At 48.8% G+C, this 25,291-nt stretch overlaps 1 protein-coding gene across 7 annotated transcripts in view; it reads right to left on the bottom strand.

Annotated features, from left to right (window-relative positions):
- The window catches only part of ZFAT (zinc finger and AT-hook domain containing), a 350,430-nt gene that overhangs the window by 201,256 nt on the left and 123,883 nt on the right, over positions 1-25,291 (bottom strand). For all 7 annotated transcript variants that reach the window (XR_006706155.1, XM_045453585.1, XM_045453587.1 and 4 more), the window contains 2 exons: positions 20,458-20,634; positions 7,063-7,314 (listed from right to left, as the gene is read on the bottom strand). Coding sequence is in view for 6 of the 7 variants with exons in the window: in XM_045453589.1 (XP_045309545.1) it covers positions 7,063-7,314; positions 20,458-20,634 (429 nt within the window). In the remaining variant the exon portion in view is untranslated. The remainder of the gene's footprint in view (positions 1-7,062; positions 7,315-20,457; positions 20,635-25,291) is intronic.

Raw genomic sequence — 25,291 nt, 5'->3', positions numbered from 1 at the left:
ACATGACCTCCAGGCTTCCAGTCACCTGACCGGTGCACGGGTGAAACCAGGGTTCACAGGCAGCAAGAGGAACCAGCCATTACCATTACTCAGCTTTCCACGGAGAAAAATGTTCCATTCGAGAGACTGACGCTGCTCGGCCTTGCCACCTGCAAAGTTTCAAACACAACTCACCCAAAACCGTTTTCAGTCAGAGCAGCCATTACGGAGTCAGCCCTTTTGCTAACACAAACGCAGTAGAAGGCACTTGAAACATTGTTACAAAAAATCTCCATGAAGATTACAGGGGCATCTTAGGGAATATCTTAAAATAAATGCCTTGTCTTCTCTAGGACAGATTTAACAAGAGTTAAGAGCCCATTTCTGCAACTCTCCTTGCAGAAAATGACCCCAGAAATAACAAGCTAAGACAGGTTCAGAAGTCACTTTTATAAAGTTGACATATTGATTTCTGTAGGCCGCAAACTGTTTTTCAAAAACACCAGCTGTTCCACATAATGGCATTAAAAAAAAAAATCTCTTTTCCTGGTTTCTTTTACTATTCAAATGCAGAATAAAATAAACAAACGTTGAATACACATCAAAAGTATTATTTTAACTTGCTGTGGTTCAGGGAAGGGAAGGGCTTGTTTTGTTTTCTTGTAATTGTTTTAGCAAGCTAAAGAGTCAAGGTCAACTGTTTGAAAGGTCACTAATCTGCTCTTTGCAGACCGTGTATTAAAACAATTATGCAAGAATTTTCCAAATTGTAACGTTGTGCTTGGCAAACTAGGATCCGGAGCAGTCACACGGACACATGGACGGCAGCCACAAGCCAGTTGGGCAGAAGGTCATTTCTGCATATTTCAGCGGCTTCAACAGGGGCCAGAAAGGGAAAGACTCCCGGAACTTCTACCTTTCCGTTTGGTATTTGTTAACTTAAAGTCCTTTTAGGTCATTCAAATCAATGGAACACGAGTCCAGTTTCTCTACGGCTATTACTGGAGGCCGCTGATAATCTTATTAGAAAGGACTGCTCAAGTCTGCCATTGTAGGAGACATGGATGAACTAATTACAGGGCAGAAGATAAACATGAACCTCGCAGGGTGGAGCCTTCATTTCTTATAAGGTTAGAGATAAAGCTCACAAAGGTACACTGAAATGAATAAAATCTGCCTCCATGGAGTGTAAATGAGACCGGTTTCAAGACACGGCCGTGGCACAGCAGGCTGGCCAACGGGTGAGGGTCAGGAGGTGTGGGATGGCACCCCAACCCTACCTCGGACGAGGCGTGGGGCTCTGCCTGATCATCATCACTTCTGGACTCAACTTCCTCACCTATAAAATTATGAAAGTGAGGCTGAAAAGGGGTTTTCCTAGCCAATCTTAAACAGTCACATACCATGTGATTCAACTGATAGAAGATCCTCAAATGACCAAATTACAGTTGCCCGGGGTGGGGGTGGGTTGACATGTCTACCCCTGTGACACGTGACACAGAACTACCCACACACGTCATCTCACTGTCCACGTCCCCATTCTGATGTCATGCGTGAACCTCTACACAACCCTTAGGGGAAACAGGGTCAAGGGCACGAGACTTCTCTAGACAATCTTGGCAACTTCCTATAAATGCGTAATTATTTTCAAAATACGAAGTTTTACTCTTTTAAAGTATTTCTTAAGACTTTGCACCGGACCCTTATTATTTCCTCTGTGGACCCTTTGGTGTGAAATAGCTTATCTGCCAAACTGCATTTATTAAGCAGAATTCTTTTGCCCATGTTTAGTGATCAAATATATAACTGTCTTACTTTAAACTTTTTACAAAAATACAATTTCCAGATGGATCAAAGACACAGGTAACCAATACAACCGTACAAAAATAACAGAGAACTACATAGGAGCACGTTTTTTATTATTTGGGGGTAGAGGTAAGTGTTCTAAGCCATGAAGAAAAGGGCAAGAAATTTAAAAGGAACATGTAGTGACAATACAGACATTTAAAACTCCAGCAAAGTGCGAAAGAAAACAAAGCAAGGCTACAAACGACAAGACAATGATAAACGTGGAAAATACCCTCGGCACATATGTGTCGGGGAAGGAACTGACAGATGCTGTCTACGGGGCGGCTTGGCAACAGGCGTATGTGTCAAAAGGTAAACTATACCCTTATTAGCCGAGCAATTACATTACTGGTATCCATCTAAGATAATAATAGCATAAGTGCAAATAATAAAATTAATATGCATGCTCAAGACCACTCACCTGTGGATTGTCATTGTTATTGTTTAAGTAGGCTTCAAGCCTGGTGCAGAGTTCAGTGCAGGGCCTGAACTCACAACCCTGAGATCAAGATTTGGGCTGAGATCGAGAATCAGTCAGATGTCTGGGGCACCTGGGTGGCTCCCTCAGCTAAGCGTCCACCTCCTGATTTTGGCTCAGGTCTTGATCTCAGGGTCTTAAGCTCGAGCCCTGTGTTGAGCTGTGAGCTGACAGCATGGAGCCTGCTTGGGATTCTCTCTCTCCCTCTCTCTCTGCCCCTTCCCCATGAGCACTCGCTCTCAGAATAAACAAACAAACATTAAAAAAAAAAAAAAAAAAGGGGGGCGCCTGGGTGGCTCAGTCGGTTGAGCGTCCGACTTCGGCTCAGGTCACGATCTCGCAGTCCGTGAGTTCAAGCCCCGCGTTGGGCTCTGGGCTGATGGCTCAGAGCCTGGAGCCTGCTTCTGATTCTGTGTCTCCCTCTCTCTCTGACCCTCCCCTGTTCATGCTCTGTCTCTCTCTGTCTCAAAAATAAATAAAATTAAAAAAAAAAAAATTAAAAAAAAAAAAAGAGTTGGACACTTCACTGACTCAGATGCCCTAAGTAGTGGTTTTCTTTTTTGTAATCAGGGAGAAAAATGAAAAGCAATCTTGGATGTCAATCAACTGGAAACAGATGAAGGAAAATATATGGCCCACACATACAATGAAATGCTGGGTGTCCTTTAAAAATGACAAAAATCCGCATTTACTGAGTAGTTTGGTCAGGAAGCATAGCACAGCTGCCACACCGCGGTGGGTTCAGAACCCAGACCCACCACATACAGGCTGTGTAATCTAAGCAAACTCCTGAACCTCTCTGTGCCTCAGTATCCTCTCCTATAAAACGAGAGTAACAATAATGCCTACTTCTTAAGGTTGCTATGAGAATTACGGGAGCTAGCAGCAGTAAACACGGAGTATCCAGAAAGTGCTACGAAACAGCTTGTTAAACAAAAAAATATTAACATGGAAAATGTTATCGGCTATATTGGTGAGTAAAAAAAGAAATCACAGAACATGATACATGACCCCATTTCTAAAAAACATATGTGTACACAGAACGGAGAAGGATCTTCCTTCTCTTTCTTACACGGTATAGTAGTCAATACACCTAGGCAGTGAAATTCTGGATTCTTGTTACTTTCCTCTTAGTACTTTCTGCATCATTTCAGGTATTTAAAAAGAAAAACAAGATAGGTACTGTGAGACACTTCTGGAACCTGAATTGGTGTGAGTTTTTGGTGGGGAGGGGGAATTCGGCAACATGTAGTATACATCCTGACCCAGCAATTACACTTTTAGGAATTTATCCTATGAAAGTAACAACATAAGTCCACAAATACACGTGTGCCCACGCACATATACACGCACGTACATACATACACGCCTGCACACAGAAGTATTTATGAAAGCAATATTTACAACAGGAAAAGACTGGCAACGACCCTAAATTTGCTCAGCTGACAACAATACGACACAGAAAAACAATGCTGTAGAGCTCCATGGAAAGATCTTTTTGCTAAGGGCCTTCAATGCCCAGGAGAGGACTTGGCACTTGACTCTGAAGGGGAGACACTGAAAAACTTTGTTTTAGGAAGAAAACCCTGAGGGCAATGCAGACAATCCACAGACCCGACTGAACTCCTCAGGCTGCATCCAAGTTAGATCCAGGTCTGATATCTGAAGGAAGCAGCAGCAGGAATGTTTTGCAAAGGAGAACCCTGAGTTCCGGCCATAATCGCACAGAAAGCCCAGGGGTCTCTCAGGAGGAGGCTGGTGGGATAAATCATGTGAAGGCACAAAAACAAAACAGGTCCTCAAGAAGACAGCACTGAATGGCCCCAAAGATTCAAATTCTCGGGACTCGGGCAGGTACACACAGGGCTCTCTTAACGCTACAGCCAGCCCCACTCATTAAGAGGCAAGGGCCACGGGAACGCAAACTGGTGCGGCCCCTCTGGAAAACGGTATGGAGGGTCCTCAAAAAGTTACAGACAGAACTACCCTGTGATGCAGGAATCACACTGCTGGGTATTTACCCAAATGATACAAAAACACTAATTCAAAGGGACACATGCCCCCCTATGTTTATAGCAGCATTTCCACAATAGTCAAACTACGGAAGCAGCCCAAGCGTCCATCAATTGGTGACTGGATCAAGAGCTGGTGTGGTGTGTGTGTGTGTGTGTGTGTGTGTGTGTGTGTGTGCGTGTGCATGCATGGACACATACGTGTATGTGCAATGGAATATCAGTCAACCATAAAGAGAATGAAATCTTGCCATTTGCAACGACATGGATGGAGCTAGAGGGTATAACACTTAAGTGAAATAAGTCAGAGAAAGACAAATACCATCTGATTTCACTCCTAGGTGAAATTTAAGAAACAAAACAAGCAAAGGGAAAAAAGACAGAAACAAACCAAGAAACAGACTCTTAACTACAGAGAACACACCGATGGCTACCCGAGGGGAGGCGGCTGGGGGGATGCGATTGAGGGCTGCACTTGTGATGAGCACCGGGTGACGTGTGGATGTGCTGAATCGCTACACTGTGCGCCTGAAACTAGGAACACTATACAGGGATTAAAGTAAAAAACTTAATGAACAAATAAACAACATGCAACCACCATTAACTACTTGTGTGAGAAAAAGAGAGTGGGGGTGTGCATGGGGTGGGGGCCGGGGGGGGGACAGCCCATAACCCAGGGCCAGTGGTTGACAAATGCACCAGAAATCAGCACTTTATGGGCAGGGAGGTGCATTCTAATCCTTCCTCCCTCAACCATCTCAGTTCTAGAAGTATCTTTATTTGCCAAAAGGGCATCAGGCTCTGAAACAGGAGGCCAATGGCTCTGAAACCACAGCACTCCCAGCCTACGTGCCTCCCACAGCAATGACCGCCCTCCGCTGCGGGACAGCTGTCTTCCCAGTGGCCTATCCTGTTTGAGCGCTAGTCCATTATTTGCATTAGCCCATGCAGCCTAGAAAGTCACCTCGAGAGCCGTTCTTCAAAGGAAAGAACGTTTTATATTTTCTACAGTTTGCGCAGATGTTGGCAATGAGCCTTGGCCACCAACCTAGATGTCTGGTAAATATCAGTTACTCAGTTATGCCCCCGATCTGCGCTAGGGTCTTGCTTCCCGGTTGGGAGGTGTTTACCATAAAGGGACTTGAGGACTGAGGTTCAGAGGCTAGGCTCCCTTGCTAACTAAAGAACCCTGGACAAACACCTGATTGCCCAGTCTAGCTATCCTTACATACACAACAGGAAGGAAGACAACAGTACTGCTCCCATACTGCTATGAATAAGTTATAGCTAACGTTTGCTGAGCGCTTTTCAAATGCAGGTACTGTTCTGAGCACTTTAAAAGTCCTGCCTTATTCAATCCTCAAAGCAACCATATGAGATAGTGCTGTGTTTTATTCCCATTTTACAGATATGGAAACTGAGGCAGAAGGAAGCTAGTAAGGCCTGGAGGAGCTGGGATTCAAACCCTGGCTGCCATATTCCAAAGCCTATGTTTTGACCAGAACTGGTTACTGCCACGTAACAAGCTTAGCAGAGTACAAAACACAGTAAGAACTCAAAGTCTTGGGCAAAGTCTGAAGACTTGACAAGCGGTACAAGAACCAGACAAGAGCAGGGCCCGCAGCAGAGGCCCTCCCCTCTCCAGTGCAGTCCTGCTAGCTCATTCCTCCCACAGGGTCGCCCCCGACACCTGCCCCACCACAGAGAAAGCACTCCTTGCCCACCTTCACTGAACCTCCTTCAGCCTCTTTTAGAAGTTACTTCCGGCGCAAAGTCAGCGAAGCGCCCAACTTCAGCTCAGGTCATGGTCTCACGGCGCGAGTTGGAGCCCCACATCGGGCTTCGGAACTCTATCTCCCTCTCTCGCTGCCCCTCCCCCACGTCCCCCCCTCGCTCTCAAAATTAAACAACTATTTTTTTTTTTTTTAATTTTTTTTTTTTCAACGTTTATTTATTTTTAGGACAGAGAGAGACAGAGCATGAACGGGGGAGGGTCAGAGAGAGAGGGAGACACAGAATCGGAAACAGGCTCCAGGCTCTGAGCCATCAGCCCAGAGCCTGATGCGGGGCTCGTACTCACGGACCGCGAGATCGTGACCTGGCTGAAGTCGGACGCTTAACCGACTGCGCCACCCAGGCGCCCCAAACAACTATTTTTTAAAAAGCAAGTTACTTCAGATGAAGCTTAGCCAGGAACGTAAGTGGAGGAAGCACCAGTGTTCTTTCCTTTCTTCCAGAATGCCTGCCACAACCTAGCCCCCCAGCCACTGCTGGCTCAGCAGGTGCCTCACAAGGGCCCCGAGCACCCTAACGTCTGCACTTCTGCCCACACCTCCCTCCATTAATGCCAATGCCACGCACACCATGACTCCAGGCTCCCTCCTGACCCCCCATCAGAAGGCCGCCTCCCCTCCAAGGGTACGTTCCCTGTTAACATCTCGTGATGCACAACCCTGCTGTCCTACCCAGGACGCAAGCTCACCGAGGGGACGCTGTGTTTTACTCTCTCTGCAGAGCCCAGAGCTCCCGCGGACGTGCCCCCGTGACTCGCACTCCGTGGGCACCGCCTACCAGACACGTCACCGACAGTAACAGTCATCGGTTCCCAAACACAGACTTTTCCAGATAGGTAGGCCGCGTATAAAAGCGCTCGATCTCCATGCAGTAACTGACCCAGGGCAAACGGATGTCCGCATTTACACGTCTTCGCGAGAAACTGGCGCGTCCGGCCCTTGGGCAACGTACCTGCGTCTCCGTCCTCCTCACCCCAGTTCAGCACGATGATGCAGACATGCTTCCTCAGCTGGCGCGGGTTAGAGAACTTTCGACGGCACTGGCCGCACTCCAAGCTGCCTGGAGCCAGGCTGCTCCCCTCCTCTGGGGCCGGCGGACTGCCCTCCTGCGGACTAACGACGCTCTCTGCCAGCTCCTCCTCGCCGCTGGGCTTCTTTGTGGACCCCTTCGGCCTGCCTCTCTTCCTCTTCATGACCGAAAACTCTACCAAGGAAACAAGAGGGCACAACGGAGTCACAGGAGGCGACAGTGCACGGCACGCACTCAACTTCCAAATGTGGAAATGTGTTCAGTTTTGGGTTTTATGAAAAACAGAAAGTCTGGAGCCGTTCCAGAAATTAACAGCTGCAGACGTACCTTTAGTGCTCATAGTTTTGCATCCACATGCCAACGTACAACCAGTTTTCTAATACTCTCCTTTAAAAATACTATGCGATCAAACCTTGGCACAGGCTTCCTCCGTAAAGTGGGGACGATTTTGAACTGTGACCGGCAGCCGCCCGGTTCACAAATCAGACTCCTAGTGAAGCAAGCAGCAGGTCCATTTATACCCAGTTCTCGGAAAAGTGCTTAAGGACTTCTTTGCGAAGGATTCTCAGAGGCCGCTTAGCCTTTCATGCCCATAATGAGCTGCACAACTATTCAGATTATTTCAAGGCGTCATAATTATTACAGCCAAATTGTTCTGATAAAACAGGGAAAAAAGAATTACAATCTCAATCTACCAATTACAGGACTAAAGACGAGAGCAACGTGCTTCAAGTCTCCTAGCGACCTAGTGAGTCGGATGGCATGCTCAGAGCCGCTTTGGAGCAAGCTTCAAATCATTTGTCAACTTGTAACTCTGGTTAATTAGCGCTCGTGTTTAAGGCAGTCACCTCCAGGATGCGGGTAGGAAGTGAGACTGGCGAGCGGGGTCGGGGAGCATCCTGCTGTTGCTCATGTGAAGGTGGAGGGGCGCGGGCTCAGGTGATGTCACGTGACAGGTACCCTGAGAGACGCCAAGCAGGAAGCCAGCACAGTGTGGCCGGCGCCCCAGGGCCAGGCGCCTGCAGGGCACCATCCTCTCTGACTCTGAGCAGCGGAGGAGGGGAGGGGTCCTAGGTCCCAGCACCCCCCTGGGAAAATGGTCACGTACCGAGCGGTGAGGTCTTCGGGGCCCCTCCTGCTCTCTCCAAGGCTACCGCCCTGCACAGGAAAGTGTCACCCACCTGCCCTCGGCCACCCCCATGAGGACCCATGAAATAGGCTGCGGTGCTCCCAGGTCAGGCAGGGAGACCACAGGGGAAAAGAGGGCAGGACGGTTCTGGGGCAGAATCTGCCGGGAACCAGCAAGCGGCTTGACAACGTGGGCCCTGGACAGAGGAGCCTGCTCTGACGCGGGGTCCCCAAGAACTCGGGGAGACGGAGCACTGGAATGGGGGAAGAGCTGCGAGGGGGAGCCCTTGCAGGGGCAGGGCTTCTGTGGAGCTGCAGGGCCGGGCTGGGTCGGCGCTGACCGAGAGCCACACCGGAGCCCTCGTCGGCCGGGGCCGCAGTGAGGCATACAATCCCTGCCTTCCCGCTCTGTCCGGGGCATGTTGGAGACGGGGGGCCGGGGAGGGAGCACTTCACAACAGGCAGGCAAAGGCAGAGACCAGGTGGCACGAACGAGGGCACAGGACGCTTCGATCCCGTGGCCCACACCGGGTTTTACCGAGCAGAACAGCTGTGTAGACACAAGGCCCAGCCGACGTGTACGGGAGGCCGGAGGGGGCGGTGAGGGAAGGAATGTACACAGTAAGGACAGAACTGTCTACCTCATGGTCATGAGAACAGTTCTCTTTGTTTTCCGTCACCACGGCATGATCTTGTGCAAGTTACTGAAGTGGCAAGGAACAGCAGAGAAGGACTGGCGGAGAGGCTATGAAACACGCACCGCGTGTCACGTCGGCTGAGCTGCAGAAACGTGCCTCGTGACAGTTACGGACGCCTGTGGCCCGGGCGCAACACCGAAGAGGGACCCTGAACCCTGCCATGCAGACGGCCTGATGCTCCTCTCTGAAATGCCCTATGAGGACACAGCCATGTAGACAAGACGTCTGGCCTGTGCCCCTGGCTACTGGGGGGGGACCTCCAGGACCCCAGGAGGTCCTGCCCGACAGGGGTGCCTGTATGCCTGGTCTGACAACGTGATTTATGACGGGTCCTGTGACAAGTCAGACCGGCCCTGACCTCTGGAGGAACCGGAGAACAAACGTCTTCATCTGAACCTACAGGACGAGCATGGGACCAACGGCCAGCCACGTAGGCAGTGGGTCACCAAGCCCCCCATAAAACCTCTGGACACTGAAGGCTGGGGTGAGTGTCCCTGGCTGGAAGTTCTTGGGTCCTGTCATGTAAGACAGCCAGAAGAAGGCAAGGCATCCAGGACTCCACAGGGGGAGGAGGGTGACCAAAAAGGTCCACACCTCAAACCCTCCAACCCCAGACTCGGCCCCTGCATCTCTCCCTTTGGCTGGTTCTGACTCATACACATTTTATAGAAAATGGTAATCATGGTATGCTGCTTTCCTGAGTTCTGTGAGTCATTCCAACAAACCATGGAAGCTGAGAGAGCCCTTGGGGTCCCCCGGATTCGTAGCTAGCTGGTCCTGGGGACCCCCAAACTTACGGCTGGGGCCAGCAGTCTTGTGGGCAACCGTGCCCCTCACCCGGGGTTCAGCACGCTCACAGAGGCAGGGCACCCCGCCTTCCCTCCTCGGAGACAAGCCGGAACACGTGCCACAGTGCCACGGGGTGCGGGGCTCTGCCTGCCGCGGTCTGTGCACAGGGGACTCACGGCCCTGGTCCTGACTGCCCGTTGCCCCCCCAACACCTAACCTGGTATCCCGCAGGGCCGGCAGGCACTGATAAATCCCACTGAATTAAAGTGGTGAGCGGTGTATAATCTGGCTGTCAAGGGAGAGACACAAAATCAGCCCTGAGAGCCTTGGAAAACCTCTAACACGACGGTGACAAAACTCATCTTACATCTTGCCACATCCATAATGCAGATGCTCAAGACCAATTAGTTAGCAAAAAATGAAATATTCATAAGTGAACTTGGAATAACTGAAGAGCACTGGGAACCGGGGCAACCATGGACGCCCCGCAGAAGTGCTGAGAACCCAGGCCCTGGGCAAGCAAGGTCCTAGAACGCCGCGGTCCAGACCTCGGCATGGGCTTCCTTTCCGTCCCCTTCCTCCTCTGTGGGTCCCTCTGTCCGGTGTCTCTGTGATCTGTCCCAAAGACATCTGCCCACGGAACCCTCTCTCCATTCCCTGTCACCTAGATCCCTTCACACGGCCTCCAGCCTCCTGCTCCCGCCCTCCTCCGCCTCCACCCCTTGTCTCACTGCTGTGCCCTTGCTCTGGAACTTTCCATTGTTTACAACACTCAGACCTGGCTTTCTAGGTCCTTTCTCACAAGGCTCAACACACACACACACACACACACAGAGCTGTGCTCTCTCCCTGCTGCTCGGCAATGTTCTAGACCTCCCGAAATCTGCACAGGTAAGCCCAGTCTCTTTTCTTATACCCACACTTCGCCCCCTGCCTGTGCCCACCTCCTGCACCCCAGGCCCCAATTCAAACCCTCAGAGCCTCCTCCACGAGGCCGCCCCAGCTGGTCTCACGCTGACAGTATGAGACACACGTAGCATGTAAGTCACTGACACAGCCTCCGACTGCATGTGTCCCTTTCTCCCCACCTCTGTCACACATCCCAAGGTTGAATCCCCAGGGCCCACAGGATCGCAGACAGAGCTGAAGATGTCGTAGCCACCGAATAAGTAAATACACGTCCATCAGTTGTTTGATGACAGGAGGCCATTTCCTGTGTCCACAGTTTCCCAAAGGAAGAAAGGGGAGAGCCAGCATGCATCATTTCAACCCTGTCCCAAAGCTGTAGTTGGGGGACAGCTTCCTCACAGTCAGAGGATCCAAGGCCAAAACGAGCAAGGGACAGGAAGCCTCTGCCAAGGGTTTTTAAATTCAATCAGAAGACAACATGGGCACCATGAAAAAAAACAGCTCCACGTTACTAAAAATCTAATAACGTGAGCCCTTTATTTGTACATCACTCAAGTGTGCGAGGCACTTTCCCAGTTATTATCTCATTTCATCCTCATAAAAACCTTAAGAGATGGATGTAGCAAATGTAATTTCCTCAATAGGAAAAGAAATGAGGGACTCAAAGGTTCGAGGCACTCAGCACATTTTCCAGAGTCTGCTGCTGAGCTCAGAGCCAGGATTCAGGTTTCCTTCTCCCCGGCCCAGATCTTTCCACTGAGTCACGTACCCCTCGGGAGGGTGCTCAGCATGTTCAAGGCACCAGTGTGTGTGGTGCAGAGAACACCAGCTGGGAGACAGGCCGCCTTGAGTTCAATCCCCGGAGCTTCCATTTCCAATATGAAGAATAAACACAAGACTGTCTGTTTTATAGTCACTCGTAAATAAAAGCAACCCATTAAGATGTTGAGCGTAGTACTTAGAAGGTGATGGGTAAGTGACAGCTGCTTATTACTACGGCCATGCTCATTAATATTCTGACACGGACAGTCTCCCGGAAGGAACTATCAGCCTCCCAGCCAGGCCACCATCACATCACGTGATTCGTCAATGCACACCCGTTCTTGTTCATTACTGCACTTTTCCCTTGATTTCTTCATTTAGAATTTCTCACACGGCAAGAAAGCCAGGGCAGAATTCGGGGCATCCACATTTCATTGTGCTGAAGACTAAGGAGAAAGCCAGCACCCTCACTCCGTGGCTTAATCGTGTCACTCCAACTCAAGAATTTGGGAAAATCCTGAAACTCTTCACACAGTTGGGCCTGACACTCAGTCTCCGACATTTACTTCCAAAGAGCCCAGGAAGCAATGGGAAGACGATGAATTATTTATCAGAAGCGCGGGAGTGTGAGCCTTCTAGGCTTATGGGGAACAAGGCGTCCCCTTCACGGGACAGACTGCGGCTGGCCCTGGAACACGAGGCACTGGGGAGGCAAGGCACCCCAAGCCTGCTCCCCGTGGACTTCCCAGCAATGATGCGGAAATGTCATGCAAACAACGGCAAGAACCAGCGATCATTAAGCACGTACAGCTCAGCACCACGCAGAGCACTTCACATGCATTTCCCCATCAAACGTCTGGGAACCACTGGTGTTATTCCCATTCTACAGAAAAAGATGCTGAGGTTTAAGAAGATCGCTCAATTGGCCGCAAGACACAGAAGAGATGAGTGGCAGAGCAAGGCTTTAAACCCACTGTTTGCCTCCGAGTCCGTGAGCTTCACTCCTGTGTCGGCTCAGTTAATTCCCGAGCGCAGAAATAATACGATTTGACCCGTCCTCTGCACTCTGCAGGAAAGTGATGACGGTGTCATCCAGCTACAAGCCTTGGAGCGCTCTGACTCCGGGGCTGTGAAGTGCTTCGTGCACTCACCACGTACTAAGGCATTAGGTATTAACGTGTATTTATCCCATAACCTCTTCAAAAATAAAGGCCGGCATCTTATCGCCCTGTGACAGATGCCGAGAGCCACTCCCGTAGGCCAGCAGCAGGGCCTCCGCAGCTGTGCCCGCGGAGGGCAGGCAGGGAGCCGATCCCTGGGCAATGCTCCGCGAGGCGGGTGGGCACCGCGCACGGGCTGCATCAGCCCTGATCACGTTTTCGGCTGGTTCGCCCAGAAAAAAAGCCTGCTACCACTAACTCACCAGCTCAGAACGGGGGGGCCTTTTCGTAATCTGCACAAAAGCAGGCTGTGGGCCACGGCAGCCATGGCTGTCACGTGACCGCTCCACAACTGGAACGAGTCTATCCGAGGTGGGTGCTCTTTAACTACCCCCATGCTGCCTACCAGAGTAGAAGAGAGGGCTCAGGTTTCGGTGGCTTCTGGAACAGCAAGTGCAACACGCCTACGGACACTCAGCGCAACCTTATGGCGGCAGCTGTCCAGAAGAGACGACACAGACACTTAAATTTAGATGCCAACTTCCTGTGGGAAGCTTCCTCTCACCCTCAAACTAGACTCTGTGACCCCCTCTTTAGCAGCCTGCACTTGGGCCCAGAGAAGTGCTTTCCCCGCTGCACTGCACAACCGCCTCTCTGCCCACCAGCCACCCACCAGCCAGGAGGCGGACCCACAGGAACAGCGCCCCCTGCGTCCGGCACCCTGCCCCCAGCACGGCACCCAGGCAGGTAACAGGTGCACGGCTACTGAATAAAGAAGCAAGAGGCACCTGGGTGGCTCAACTGGTTAAGTGTCTTGACTTCGGCTCAGGTCATGATGTCACGGTTCGTGGGTTCGAGCCCCGCGTAGGGCTCTGTGCTGACGGCTCGGAGTCTGGAGCCTGCTTCGGATTCTGTGTCTCCCTGTCTCTCTGCCCCTCCTCCTCCACTTGTGCTCTCTCTCAAAGATGAATAAACATTAAAAAAAAAAAAAAAAAAAAAAGAAGCAGGATGGGAGGGAAGGAAGAGATAAGAAGAAGAGTTTCTATGGAAGGTCTGAAAGAGGAACAAGATAAAAGAGCTCAAACAAGGCTCTCTGGTGACCCGCTTGAGTTCCAGCTCCAGGAAGCCCGCCTGCCCCAGGCGCCATCAGGACGAAGAGATGTGGGCACACACATGCTCACCCATCACTCACGCCCAAACACACACCCACACACATTCACCGACACAACCACACACTCACACACACACACGTTCTCTCCACGAGGCAGTTTTTTCCTGGACCACAGCCAGAGACTTGATTAGGAAGAGGGGAGAAAATGAAAGGTTCTAATGCAGACCACTTCCTACATGAGCAAAAAAGATTAAAAGGCTATAAAATAAACCAAAGGATTTAGGAACCTTCATGTTATAAAGGGAGACCAAAATAATAAATCAATTACTGCTCAGTTAAAGGTTTAATTAAACCATTTCAAGTATCTCTCAACTTAAAATGAATTGTGAAGGTTAAGCCTGAATAGAAATCATTAGAGAGAAACTAAGCTTCTAGAAGCCTCAAATAGTATGGACTCACACAGAGAGAAAAAAGAAAGACTCGGAGTTCTTAATGAAAGACTTTTGAAGAAATGTGCTCGTATTAAGAATCTGAGTTTAATTAAAGTCTTAAATACTTCTAAAAATTAAACTGTACAGGCAACTAATCTTCCAGTATACATACACCAAAAAAGAGAGAGAGAAAACGTGTTCAAGAAAAATTTAGGTCGAAGGTAAATTCGTTAACAAAAGAAAATAATTCTTTTTTCTTTAAGTTTTTGTTTATTTATTTTGAGAGAGGGCAAGTGTGCACATGAAAACATGCAGATCGGGGAGGGGCAGAGAGGGAGGGAGGGAGGGAAAGAATCCCAAGTAGGCTCTATGTCAGCACGGAGCCCAACGTGGGGATCGAACCCACAAACCATGAGATCATGACCTGAGCCAAAACCCAGAGTCGCCTAACCAACTGAGCCACATAGGTGCCCTGGAAAATAATTCTTAAAGTAGCTTCACGGTAAGAATTTGATTATATCCACATCAGTGTAAGAACAAGCAAATGCCACCAGGGCAGCTGGGTCCAATCCCACTCTCCCACCTACTGACCAGGTAACCTTTGAGGGTGTTGTCGTAACTCCCCCAGTGTCTGAGCACATATTCCTCAATTATAAAATCCGAGCATCAGCAAGGAGATGGAAGACATGGACGGCACTGTAAAAACAAAGCCTAACACCACCATCAGCAGAACATAAACTCTTCTCAATTGCACGTGGAACGTTCTCCAGGACAGACCACAAGTTAGGCCATAAATCAAGTCTCAATAAATGTACAGAGACTGAAATCATACAAAGTATGTGGACGGAAATTAGAAATAAAAAAATCACACACGTGAACAACAAAAAACAACAACAAACCCAATTAAAAAACGTGCAGAGGACCTGCGCAGACATTTTTCTGAAGAAGACCTACAGGTGGCCAACAAGACACACGAAAAGATGCTCAACATCACTCATCATCAGGGAAGTGCAAAGGCAAAACTACACCTCACGCCCGTCAGAATGGCTAAAATCAAAAACACAAGAAACAGGCGAGGATGTGGAGAAAAGGAACCCTCATGCACTGCTGGTGGGGATGCAAACTGGTGCAGCCACTGTGGAGGGCAGTATGGGGTTTCCTCAGAAAGTTAAAAAAAGAACTACCCTACGATCTGCCAGTTCCACTTCTAGGTACCGAAGAAAACAAAAGTACTAATTTGAAAAGATACATGCATATCTACGTTCCCTGCAACAGTATTTACAATACCCAAGATACGGAAGCAACCAAAGTGTCCATCAATAGATGAATGGATAAAAAAGATGTGGGGTGGGGGTGTGTGTGTACGTATATATGTATATATACGCACATGTGTATACATATGTATACACACACAATGCGCACACATGCACACACAGACATTAGAATATCACCTCGCCATAAAAAAAGAATGAAATCTTGCCATTCACAGCAACACAGACAGACCCAGAGGGTATCATGCTAAGTAAAATAAGTCTGAAAGAAAAAGATAAATATATATGATTTCACTTATATACGGATTCTAAAAAACAAAAGAACAAACAGAACAGAAAGACTCATTGTTACAGAGAACAAACTGGTGATTGCCAGAGAGAGAGGGCTGGGGAGACAGGTTAAATAAATACATGAAGGGGATTAAGAGGCACAGACTTCCAGGGACAAAGTAAATAAGTCACAGGGATGAAAAGTATAGCATAGAAAATATAATCAATAATATTGTAATAACTTCGATACAGCCACAGATAGTGACAGAGAGTAACCAGAGCCATCATGGTGATCACTTCCTAATGTATAAAAATACAGAATAACCATCTTCTTCCATACTGCATCTAATGTAGTAATGTATGTGAATTAAAATTTAATTTAAAAAAGAAAGGACAGAAAGAAATTTGAAAAATCATAAGTACATGGGAATTAAATGGCACCCCTACCTAACCCATGGGTCAAAGACGATATCAGAAAGGAAACTAGGAAACACACTGAGATGATCAAAAGGAAAACAACATGCGAGCATTCATGGGACGCAGTGCAAGCAGGCTTCACAAGGCAGTTTATAGCTGTAAAGGCCTATGTGAAATACAGAAAGATCTCACATCAGTGGCCTACTCTTCCAACTCAACAAACCAGACAACACAGAAGCAAACCAAATGCACAGCGAGCAGGAAAACAAAAAATAAAATGAAATTAAGAGTGTAAAGAAGTGAGACAGAAAAACAAAAGATAAAAAAAAAAAAAAAACTGACAAACTTTTAGCTAAACTCACCAAGAAAAGAGAGGGAGGACTCAAATAGCTAAAATCAAGAATGAAAGATGGACAATTAGTATTAATCTTACCAAAAAAAGGTTTTTATAATTCTAAAGGAATACTATGAACAATTAATTATATGCCAACAAATGAGATAACGTTGAGGAAATGGAAAATTTCCTAGAAAGACACAAACTACCGAAAAGAATTCAAGAAGAAACAGAAAATATTCGTATACCTATCACAAGCAAAAAAACAGAGTCAGTAATCAAAAATCTTCCCACCAAAAACGAAAAGCCCAGAATTAAAGGGCTTCGCTGGTGAATTCTATCAAACATTTCAGAAGAACGGACACTAACACTTCAAAAATCTTCCAAAAAAAAACAATGAACAAAACAAAAAACAAAAGAGGAGGGAACACTTCCCAGCTCATTCTGTGAGGCCACAAACCATTTTGATTCCCAAACCAAAGACATCAGAGAAATGATCCTACCGTTATCTCTGCATCTAAACATAAATGTCTTCATCAAAATAGTAGCAGACCATCTCCAGCAGCATATTAAAAAGGACTATGCGGCGTCACCAAGCGGGGTGTATCCCAGGAAGTGACCCTGGGTATGCAAATCCATCCATACAAATCACCACATTCAGAGAATGAAGGGGAAAAAAAACCACACAGTCATCCCCACAGAGTGATGGACCACGACTGCAGAGCAGGTAAGAGGGGGAACATGGGCCTGGTGGGCTGGCTGTCAGGGAGACGAACAGGAAGAGGGATCCCTAGGAAGAGGGGGGCCCAGGATGGCCTCCTGAGCAAACAGTCATCTCTTTCACTAATATCAGTAACGAGGGCAAGGGTGGTGGAAATCAGCACACGTGTGTGTTATAAAACACTGACACACAGAGTTCCAGAAGATCTGTTCTCTTATCATTTATTCATTATTTAGAAATGAAATGAAAAATTCAGATTCTTTTACCTCACTCACATTTCATTTTAGCGGAAAGAAAATCTTAATAAACAAAGCTGAATAAAAATAGAATTAAGGGTTTGTAACAAGCTTTCTCAAAGTTCTCGACATGTTAATCCACGTGACTTCTCTCTGCCATATGAATTTTACAAAAGACTTTATCCATTCTTCTGAGTCTACAGATGTTCAACCCCAGAGACAGGGGTTCTGATTAAATCAGTTCCTGAGTAAAGTTTTGGTTCCATCTGCCCGTTAAGCTACACTCTTTGGAAAGCCAAAGCGTCTTTTTCTTTCTTAAAGTTTATTTTCTTTATTTTTGAGAGAGAGCGAGAGAATGGCAGAGAGAGAGGCAGAGAGAGAATCCCAAGCAGGCCCCATGCTCAGCGCAGAGCCCAATGCAGGGCTCGAACCCACGACCCATGAGACTATAACCTGAGATGAAATCAAGAGTCAGGCGCTCAACTGACTGAGCCACATGGGCTCCCCAAGCCAAGGCATCTTAACTGCTCAACAGGAAGGCAGCCGTGGAGAATGTGGAAGTCATCAGGGATCCTCCAGTGAGGTCTGGAAAGATGAGCCTTACTCACTCCCAGGCTGGGTGGCAGAGGGAGGCGTGGCTGAACTGTGAAGGCCTTAGCATTAGGCAGATTCTTTTTTCTTTTTTTTTTTTTTCCAGCTTTACTAAGGCATGATTGATAGCCAAAAATTGCATATACTTAGATTACACAATATGTTTTCTTCAAGGTGTACAAGATGATTTAATATCCATAATACCCTGTGAAATGCTCACCACAATCAACGATAGTAACCATTTTTCTTCTTTTGATGAGAACACTTAAGATTACTCTGTCTGCAAACTTCAAGTATACAATACAATGTTGTTTGCTGCACCTTAGATCCCTGGGACTTATTCATCTCAAAGTTTGTGCCCTCTAGACTAACATCTCTCCATCCCCCCACTGCCCGAGAGCCACTTTTCTATTCTCTCATTCTATGAATTCAGCTCTTTTGGATTCCACATCTACGTGCGATCATACAGGATTTGTCTTTCTGGGTCTAGCTTATTTCACTTAGGATAGTGTCTTCCAGATTCGTCCATGTTGCAAATGGCAGGATCTTCTCCTTTTTTATGGCTGGATGATATTCATGTGTGTGTGTGTGTGTGTGTGTGTGTGTGTGTGTCATTTTCTGTATCTATTCATCTGTTGACAGACACTTAGACTGTCCATTGTGAATAATGCTGCAATGAACACGGGAGTGTGGATATCTCTTCAAGATCCTTCATTTCTTTTGGATGTATTTCCAGAAGTGAGATTGCTGGACCATATACTAATTCTACCTTTACTTTTGTGAGGAACCCCCAAAGCGTTTTCCATAGTGGCTGCCCCAATTTACATTCCCACCGACAGGACGCGAGGGTTCCCTTTTCTCCCCATCCTTGCCAGCACCTGTTGTCTTCCTAAGGGCAGCCATTCCGAGGGCCGTGAGGTGATACCTCACTGTGGTTTTAACCTGCCCCTCCTGGATGGGTGGTGACATTGAGCATCTTTCCATGCACCTGTTGGTCGTCTGTATGCCTTCGTTGGGAAAATGTCTGTTCAGGTCTTTTGCCCGTTTTTAATCAAGCTATTGGGTAGATTCTTAATGACAAATTGACTTCCTCCCCCTCCTCGTCCCCAAAGCAAAGAGAATCAAACGTGCGCTATCGGCTGATATGTGATCATGTGTGACTTCCCACCTCAGTCCTGCTTTCTCGAAGTGGAAAGAGCTCACGAGGCCAGTGATGGAGCTGAAACACCGTGAACACAGCACTACCGGCTGCCGGTGACGAGGACACCAATTCTCCTGCTCCTCCTCATTCGCCATCACCAGTTTCAGGTGCTGGGTTCTCTTGGTTTCATCTTCCGCCACTAACAGTGACTAGCAGAACTTCCCTTAACTTCTCAACAACTTATTCCTCTGTCAGGTGTATTCCTCTGAGCTCCCTGGGAACGGCCAGAGGGACTCATTAACCAAAACATTTTTTGTCTGGACTCTCTCCTTGTTAACAACGTCAGACAGATGATCAATAAGCCAGCCTATTTAGAAATGCCAGCCTGAATATTCCCAGGAAAGAGCAGTCGGTTATCAGTGTGGCTAATGAATCCTGTGATGGAACACTGATGGCCACAGAGTGCATTTCTGCACAGGCGACTGGCCGTTGTCCCTCATTGTATAAAAATAGTTTTGTGGGCTTTTTTTTCCCACTGTCATTTGCAGCTACTCTTACTGGGCTACACATTGTCTTTGTCTGTGGGGACCTAATTACGGGGCCTAGATGGTTTCTCTAATCCATCCACCTGCCGCATCTGACGCCATTCAGTGGGAGATGTCTGGACGCTGCAGACAAGATGTATCTCACTTCACACACCGACTGTGAACCTGATGGAGTCTGTGCGAACCAAAGCTTTGCAATTTGGATCCTTGTTCCAGGGTTACACGCTCAGTCCAGAAACGCGGGGTCTCAGATTATATATTCTTACACATTCATCACGTATGTTGTCACAGCTTCCCTTCATTGTCTCCTGTGCCAGGCGTCATCCAATCCTCAGCGCCCACCTGGTGACAGGCCTGTTCTCTTCATTTGTCAGGGGAGCACGGTGAGGCTCAGAGAAGCTATATCATCTGCCTCAGGTAATGCAACTGGTACGTCCTAGAGCTGGCTGGGACCCCCACTCATCCGACAACAAGCTCACGGTTCGTTTGTTTTTTTTACGCTGTTGGACACTATCCCCGCCTTTCATTCACTCAATCATTCATTCATTCCTTCGTTCATTCTTCCTTCCAAAGCCAGAGAAGCACCTGCAGAGGCCAGGTACAGTGAATTCAAAACCACAACCTTATTTTGAACGGACCTACAACTGGACAATTGTTAACTGTTGGAGACGGGAAACTTCCGGGTTTCTATGCCCAGCAAACAGAAACCCAGCCTCGAAGGGCTGGCAGGCAAATCACAGCCATCGTCACCAGCAGGCACATCCGTGGCCGTGGCCCCTCACCCGGCACCCTGGGCCCCTTACCATCTCCGCTTTTGTGTGGGTTGGTGGGTTCAGGAGTGCTCAGAGGCCTGAGGGGAATGATGATCTCGTCCGCACTAACCCCTTCTCCTGCGTGCTTCTCAGAGACGTGGGAGAGGAGCTCCGACTGATTTGGTGAGAAAAGGTTACAGCATTTGCACATGAAGATGGCCGTGTTCTCTGTGAGGGGGGGAGAAAAAGCAAACTGCGTTATTTCATCTGAACGAAAACAGTGATTACTTCCAGTCGCCAAAGGAAAATATTGAAGGCTGCCCTTTTGAGCAATGGCCAGCCTCCACCTGACTGTGTCCCTCTCGTGGATACCTCCACACCAGGCAGCTCACTTCTAACTTCAGGGGGCCCCAATTGCCAGAAAATTCTTTCTTCCGAAATTCAAAACCACAGCCCTTCCGGATAGCATCTGATACGGACTCCCCCGTTACCAAAGCCTACCAGACAGCCCAGATTCCGGCATCAACATGGCAACACGAAAGAACGAAACCCAGCCTTCAAATGAATGCACTGCACTGACAGCAACGAAGTACTCCAGCGAGGCTCTCTCCAATTAGGTACCAGGAAAAAATTGATCAAAATAGCATTTCTCAAGAGCCGAGACACCTTGCACTGGCCGGCACAGGGACTGGAAACCAGAAGAATGGGAATCTGTTGATTTTTTTAAGCTACTTAATTCCTATTTGAAAGCAGTACCACCATTCACAAATATTTACTAATAGTCTATAAGAGTTCATCCCATTATACTAGACAGGAAGACATAATGGGAAAACTCTCATTTTTAGTCGGATAACTGTAGGTACATATAGGAATATTAAATTTAGGATCAAAAAATAATTAGAACCTGGAATTTTTTTTAACGACAAGAAGAACTGGTATGATGGAAAGGACAATGGCTTTGAAGCCGCAGGGACCCAGATTATATTCCCAGCCCTACCCGTGAGTGCTGTAAAGCTGGGCGATCTCCGAGGAGTAGTGAGAACCCCTCGGTCGCTGGTACGAAACAGGACACGCAGCTCACGTGCCCACTCAGCGGTGGGAACACAGCAGGCACTCAGGAAACCACAGCACTCCACCGACCACGTGCCCGCGCCCACGTCACCCACACGGCTGGGCCCTCACCATCACTAGCCCCACGGGGCCTCTCCGTGCCGCCTGGCAGGCACACACGCTCCCCAGGCCACGTGATCTCTGTGGAGGCTGGACGGATCTACAGCGATCCTAGGCCACCTGCTCTCCGTGGATGGTGAACAAATGTCTCAGACCCCTCCATTCCCACCGCCCATCCTCGCGTGCGGCCGCTGACCTTGGTTCCTGACCTTGGAACCTGACCTTGGTTCACGTGCAGCCACCAGAAGACGGCCTCCAAGGGCTTCCTCCGCCACACCTGCCCGCCCACTGGCACCTTCACCCACCCACCCACCCGCCTGACTCCTGCTGGTATGAAGGCTGGCACCAGCAGTGGCGCAGAATGGGGGCGGGGGTCAGGGGACCCATAGGAGTGGGCTACCCCAGTGCAGGCAATATCTTTACCACTGACACTGTTTAGAATTGGTGGATCAGGGAGATAGCAAAACAAAAAAGCAGACCAACACTTAAATGCTATGACGTCTGGGGCGCCTGGGTGGCTGGGTCGGTTAAGCATCCAACTTCGGCTCAGGTCATGATCTCAAAGTTCATGAGTTCAAGCCCCATGTCGGGCTCTGTGCTGACAACTCAGAGCCTGGACCCTGCTTCAGATTCTGTCTGTCTCTCTCTCTCTCTCTCTCTCTCTCTCTCTCTGCCCCTTCCCTGCTTGCACCCTCTCTCAGAATAATTAAACTTTTTAAAAAATGTTGTCACTGCTTTAAAATTCTCCGAAGACAGTGCATCCTTAGTGCCTGCACCTGGTAAGAGGGTGCCACAGCCCACCCTGGAAGATCACTGGACAGAGGGGCAAGGCAACGGCCCCTCCCGCCCAATGACCGAGTTCCAGTAACTTCTTTCTCCAGAACACCAATCCTTCCTCTCTGCCACTTGCCATATGCTTACTTCTCCCATCTTAACACCAGACTCTCTCTTGCTCTCCACCCCCTTGCCCTCCCCCACCCCTATTTTCCTCCTCCTTCTCCTCACAGCAAGATTCCCCTCCCAGAAGGAGGAGACAGGAAAGAAAGGCATTGAGCCTGCTGGCCACTGCCACAGTGAGGACGGAACCCCACCAGGCACCGGAGCTGCACAAGTAACCTCTGGATCCACTGGATCCAAAGGAAGGGCTTCTCCACGAACGAGCAGGAGGGGTGGCGACCCAAGAGAACTGTCCCCGACCAAACAACACCAGAAACAGAAATGTAACAAAGCAGAACACTGCTTCTTCAATGGCACTCTCGTGAATAGTGTCAATCGATATTTTATTTTTTCCAAGAAATGCTTTATTCCTAAGGAACCCAAAATGCTTCCCATTCAAAGAGGAACAGATTACAGCAACACTTCTTGTCTTTCTACGAGGCCACGTTGTTTTCAACACGCTTCCTGCTGACCCAACAGCGATCTCATGACTCAGGCAGAAAAGGGTTTGCAATCCCCCTCCCACCGGTGAGGAAACCGAGGCTGAGAGAGGACAAGCAGGCTGCCCGAGTCACGGTCCGCAGGAAGGAGACACCAGACTGACTCTCTGCGACCCGCTTCTGACGTGAGCTGGTTCGGCTACACCCCGTGAGTGGAGTTCCTTCAAGTCAGGCTAAAATCCTCACCGTTGTAACCAACAGCGTCTGAAATGAAAGTCATTCCAAAGAGCATAATCCCCAAACCACTGATCAAGTTCTTCCTTGTTCACTGTAGTACATCCTGAGCAGCAGGCACAGGTGCGCCCCCTGCAGGCCCCGGGGCAGAGAGGACTCTGGCGGGAGCCCCCCAAGGAGCAGGCCCCAGCTGCCCAGGGGAGACGGACACGTCAGGGAACAGGTGCATCTCACTGTTTTTACGAAACTACTTCCCAACAGACCTGTACGTATTACTGGTTTCTGTGACGCTTTCAGGAGAAAGGGAATTCTGTGACATTTCACGCAGCAGAACTTTCAGGGACCGCAGCAGAACTTTCGGGGACCACAGAGTTATGGGGAGGGGTCTCCGCTCGCAGGCATACCGGGCACTGTCTAGAGACCAAACAAATAAGACTACCTTTGCATCTATGTCTGGCCAAGTGCTGGAGGCTGCTGCAAGTCAGCCACCACCATCACTTAGCGGTCGGGCGAGTCTGCCGCACTGTAAGGCTGGCACCTGACCTCGGCTGCCTGCTGTCAAGGAGCACGTGCTTCCCCAGAGCCTGCTGCACGTCTGCTCCACGAGGCAGATGGAGGCTAGACCTGGAGATCCCAAGGTGTGGGCAGAGGTAAGGACACGTGACCCAGGAGGTTCAGAGAGGCTGCCCTCCCTCGGCCACCCAGCCAGGGAAGCGCAGAGTCAAGGTGGAATGCAGCCTTACCTGGCCTGGGCCCGGGGTCTCCCCGAAGCCACGTGGCCCTGCCAAGGTCGGCACCACTAAGGAACGCAGCCGTGGAACAGCCCACAGGCCCACGTGACTGCCCCGAGCTGCACCAGCGGGCGGGCTCTATTTTGCCACCGACCGTGCAACCTTGAGTTTTTTTTTTTAAGATTTTCTTTTTAAGTAATCTCTACACCCAACGTGGCGCTCAAAATCACAACCCCGAGACTACAAGTCGCACGCTCTACAGACTGAGCCGGTCAGGTGCCCTGATTCAACCCTGGATTTAAGAGTGGCTGCTTCCAGAAGCCCAGAGAGAACACACCGTGCTCCCTCTTGAACGCCCCGCAGGCCTCCGAGAAGGAGGGAAACCGTGCCCTCCGTAAAGATGCTCACAAAGCAAAATGCCAACACGTGGGAAGAGAGTGGCAGATCAGACTGCCTCCCCCCAAATATGGAGAACTGTTATCCCACCAAAATAACAACAGGGGAGCTATTTTCATTTTTTATAGTGGACGAATATGAAAAAATGTATCTTATACCCTGAAAAACAATCATAATTATGTTGTCAGCTCATTCTGATGAAGATGCTATAATTTGGATGCATTTTTAGGTCCAATTACTGTGCACTCCTCCTCAACAAAAGGATTCAAAGAGAAAATCACATGTTCAACACAAAGAAAATCACAGAAGTTTGGGGTTTGAGTGTTCAATTTCTATGAAGTATTTGCCAGTTTTGGCCAACTACTCTATACTATTAAGAAGGAAAATCTCAAAATAATTGCATAAGCAAGTCCCCATTTCTAAACTCTGATGTGCAAACACTCCAAGCCAGGAAGAGCCACATCCTGTCTGTGACCTCTGACTCCACCCGCTTACCACCACCCTGTCTGGGGACCTTGGATGAGCAAGCCTCTGACCCCACTCCTTGAAGAAAGTCATGAAGTAGAATGGGCTTGTAGGCCCTGGGAGGTTGGTTAGGCCCCTGGGACGCCGGGAAGGGTCACTGGGAGCTAACAGGTCCCACCTCTTACTCTGGCCACAGGCAACACACGGGTGAGCTAAAGCTGGCCTGCTCCCAAGGGGACTTCCCCACAAATCTCAGGCCCTTGAGTAAACAGCCTGTTCAGCCTTGAGCTGAAGTCACATGCTCCAGCCAGCTCACAGGCTGCTCCGGCCCCAGCACACAATCAAGGGCATGCTGTCCCTTTTGCTGCTGTCCTTTGTAAGTCCATCTCCTCTGGGACACTCAAGGTGGGATGACCAGAGCAGGACAGCATTCAGGCATCCCAGGTCTCCTGGTCCTACAACAGAGTTTTTTATTTTATTTCATTTTATTTTATTTTATTTTATTTTATTTTA

This window comes from Leopardus geoffroyi, chromosome C3, assembly GCF_018350155.1.
Source record: "Leopardus geoffroyi isolate Oge1 chromosome C3, O.geoffroyi_Oge1_pat1.0, whole genome shotgun sequence".
Lineage (NCBI taxonomy): Eukaryota > Metazoa > Chordata > Mammalia > Carnivora > Felidae > Leopardus > Leopardus geoffroyi.
The sequence above is the reverse complement of the archived record's forward strand: the minus strand, read 5'-3'. Positions and strand labels throughout refer to the sequence as shown.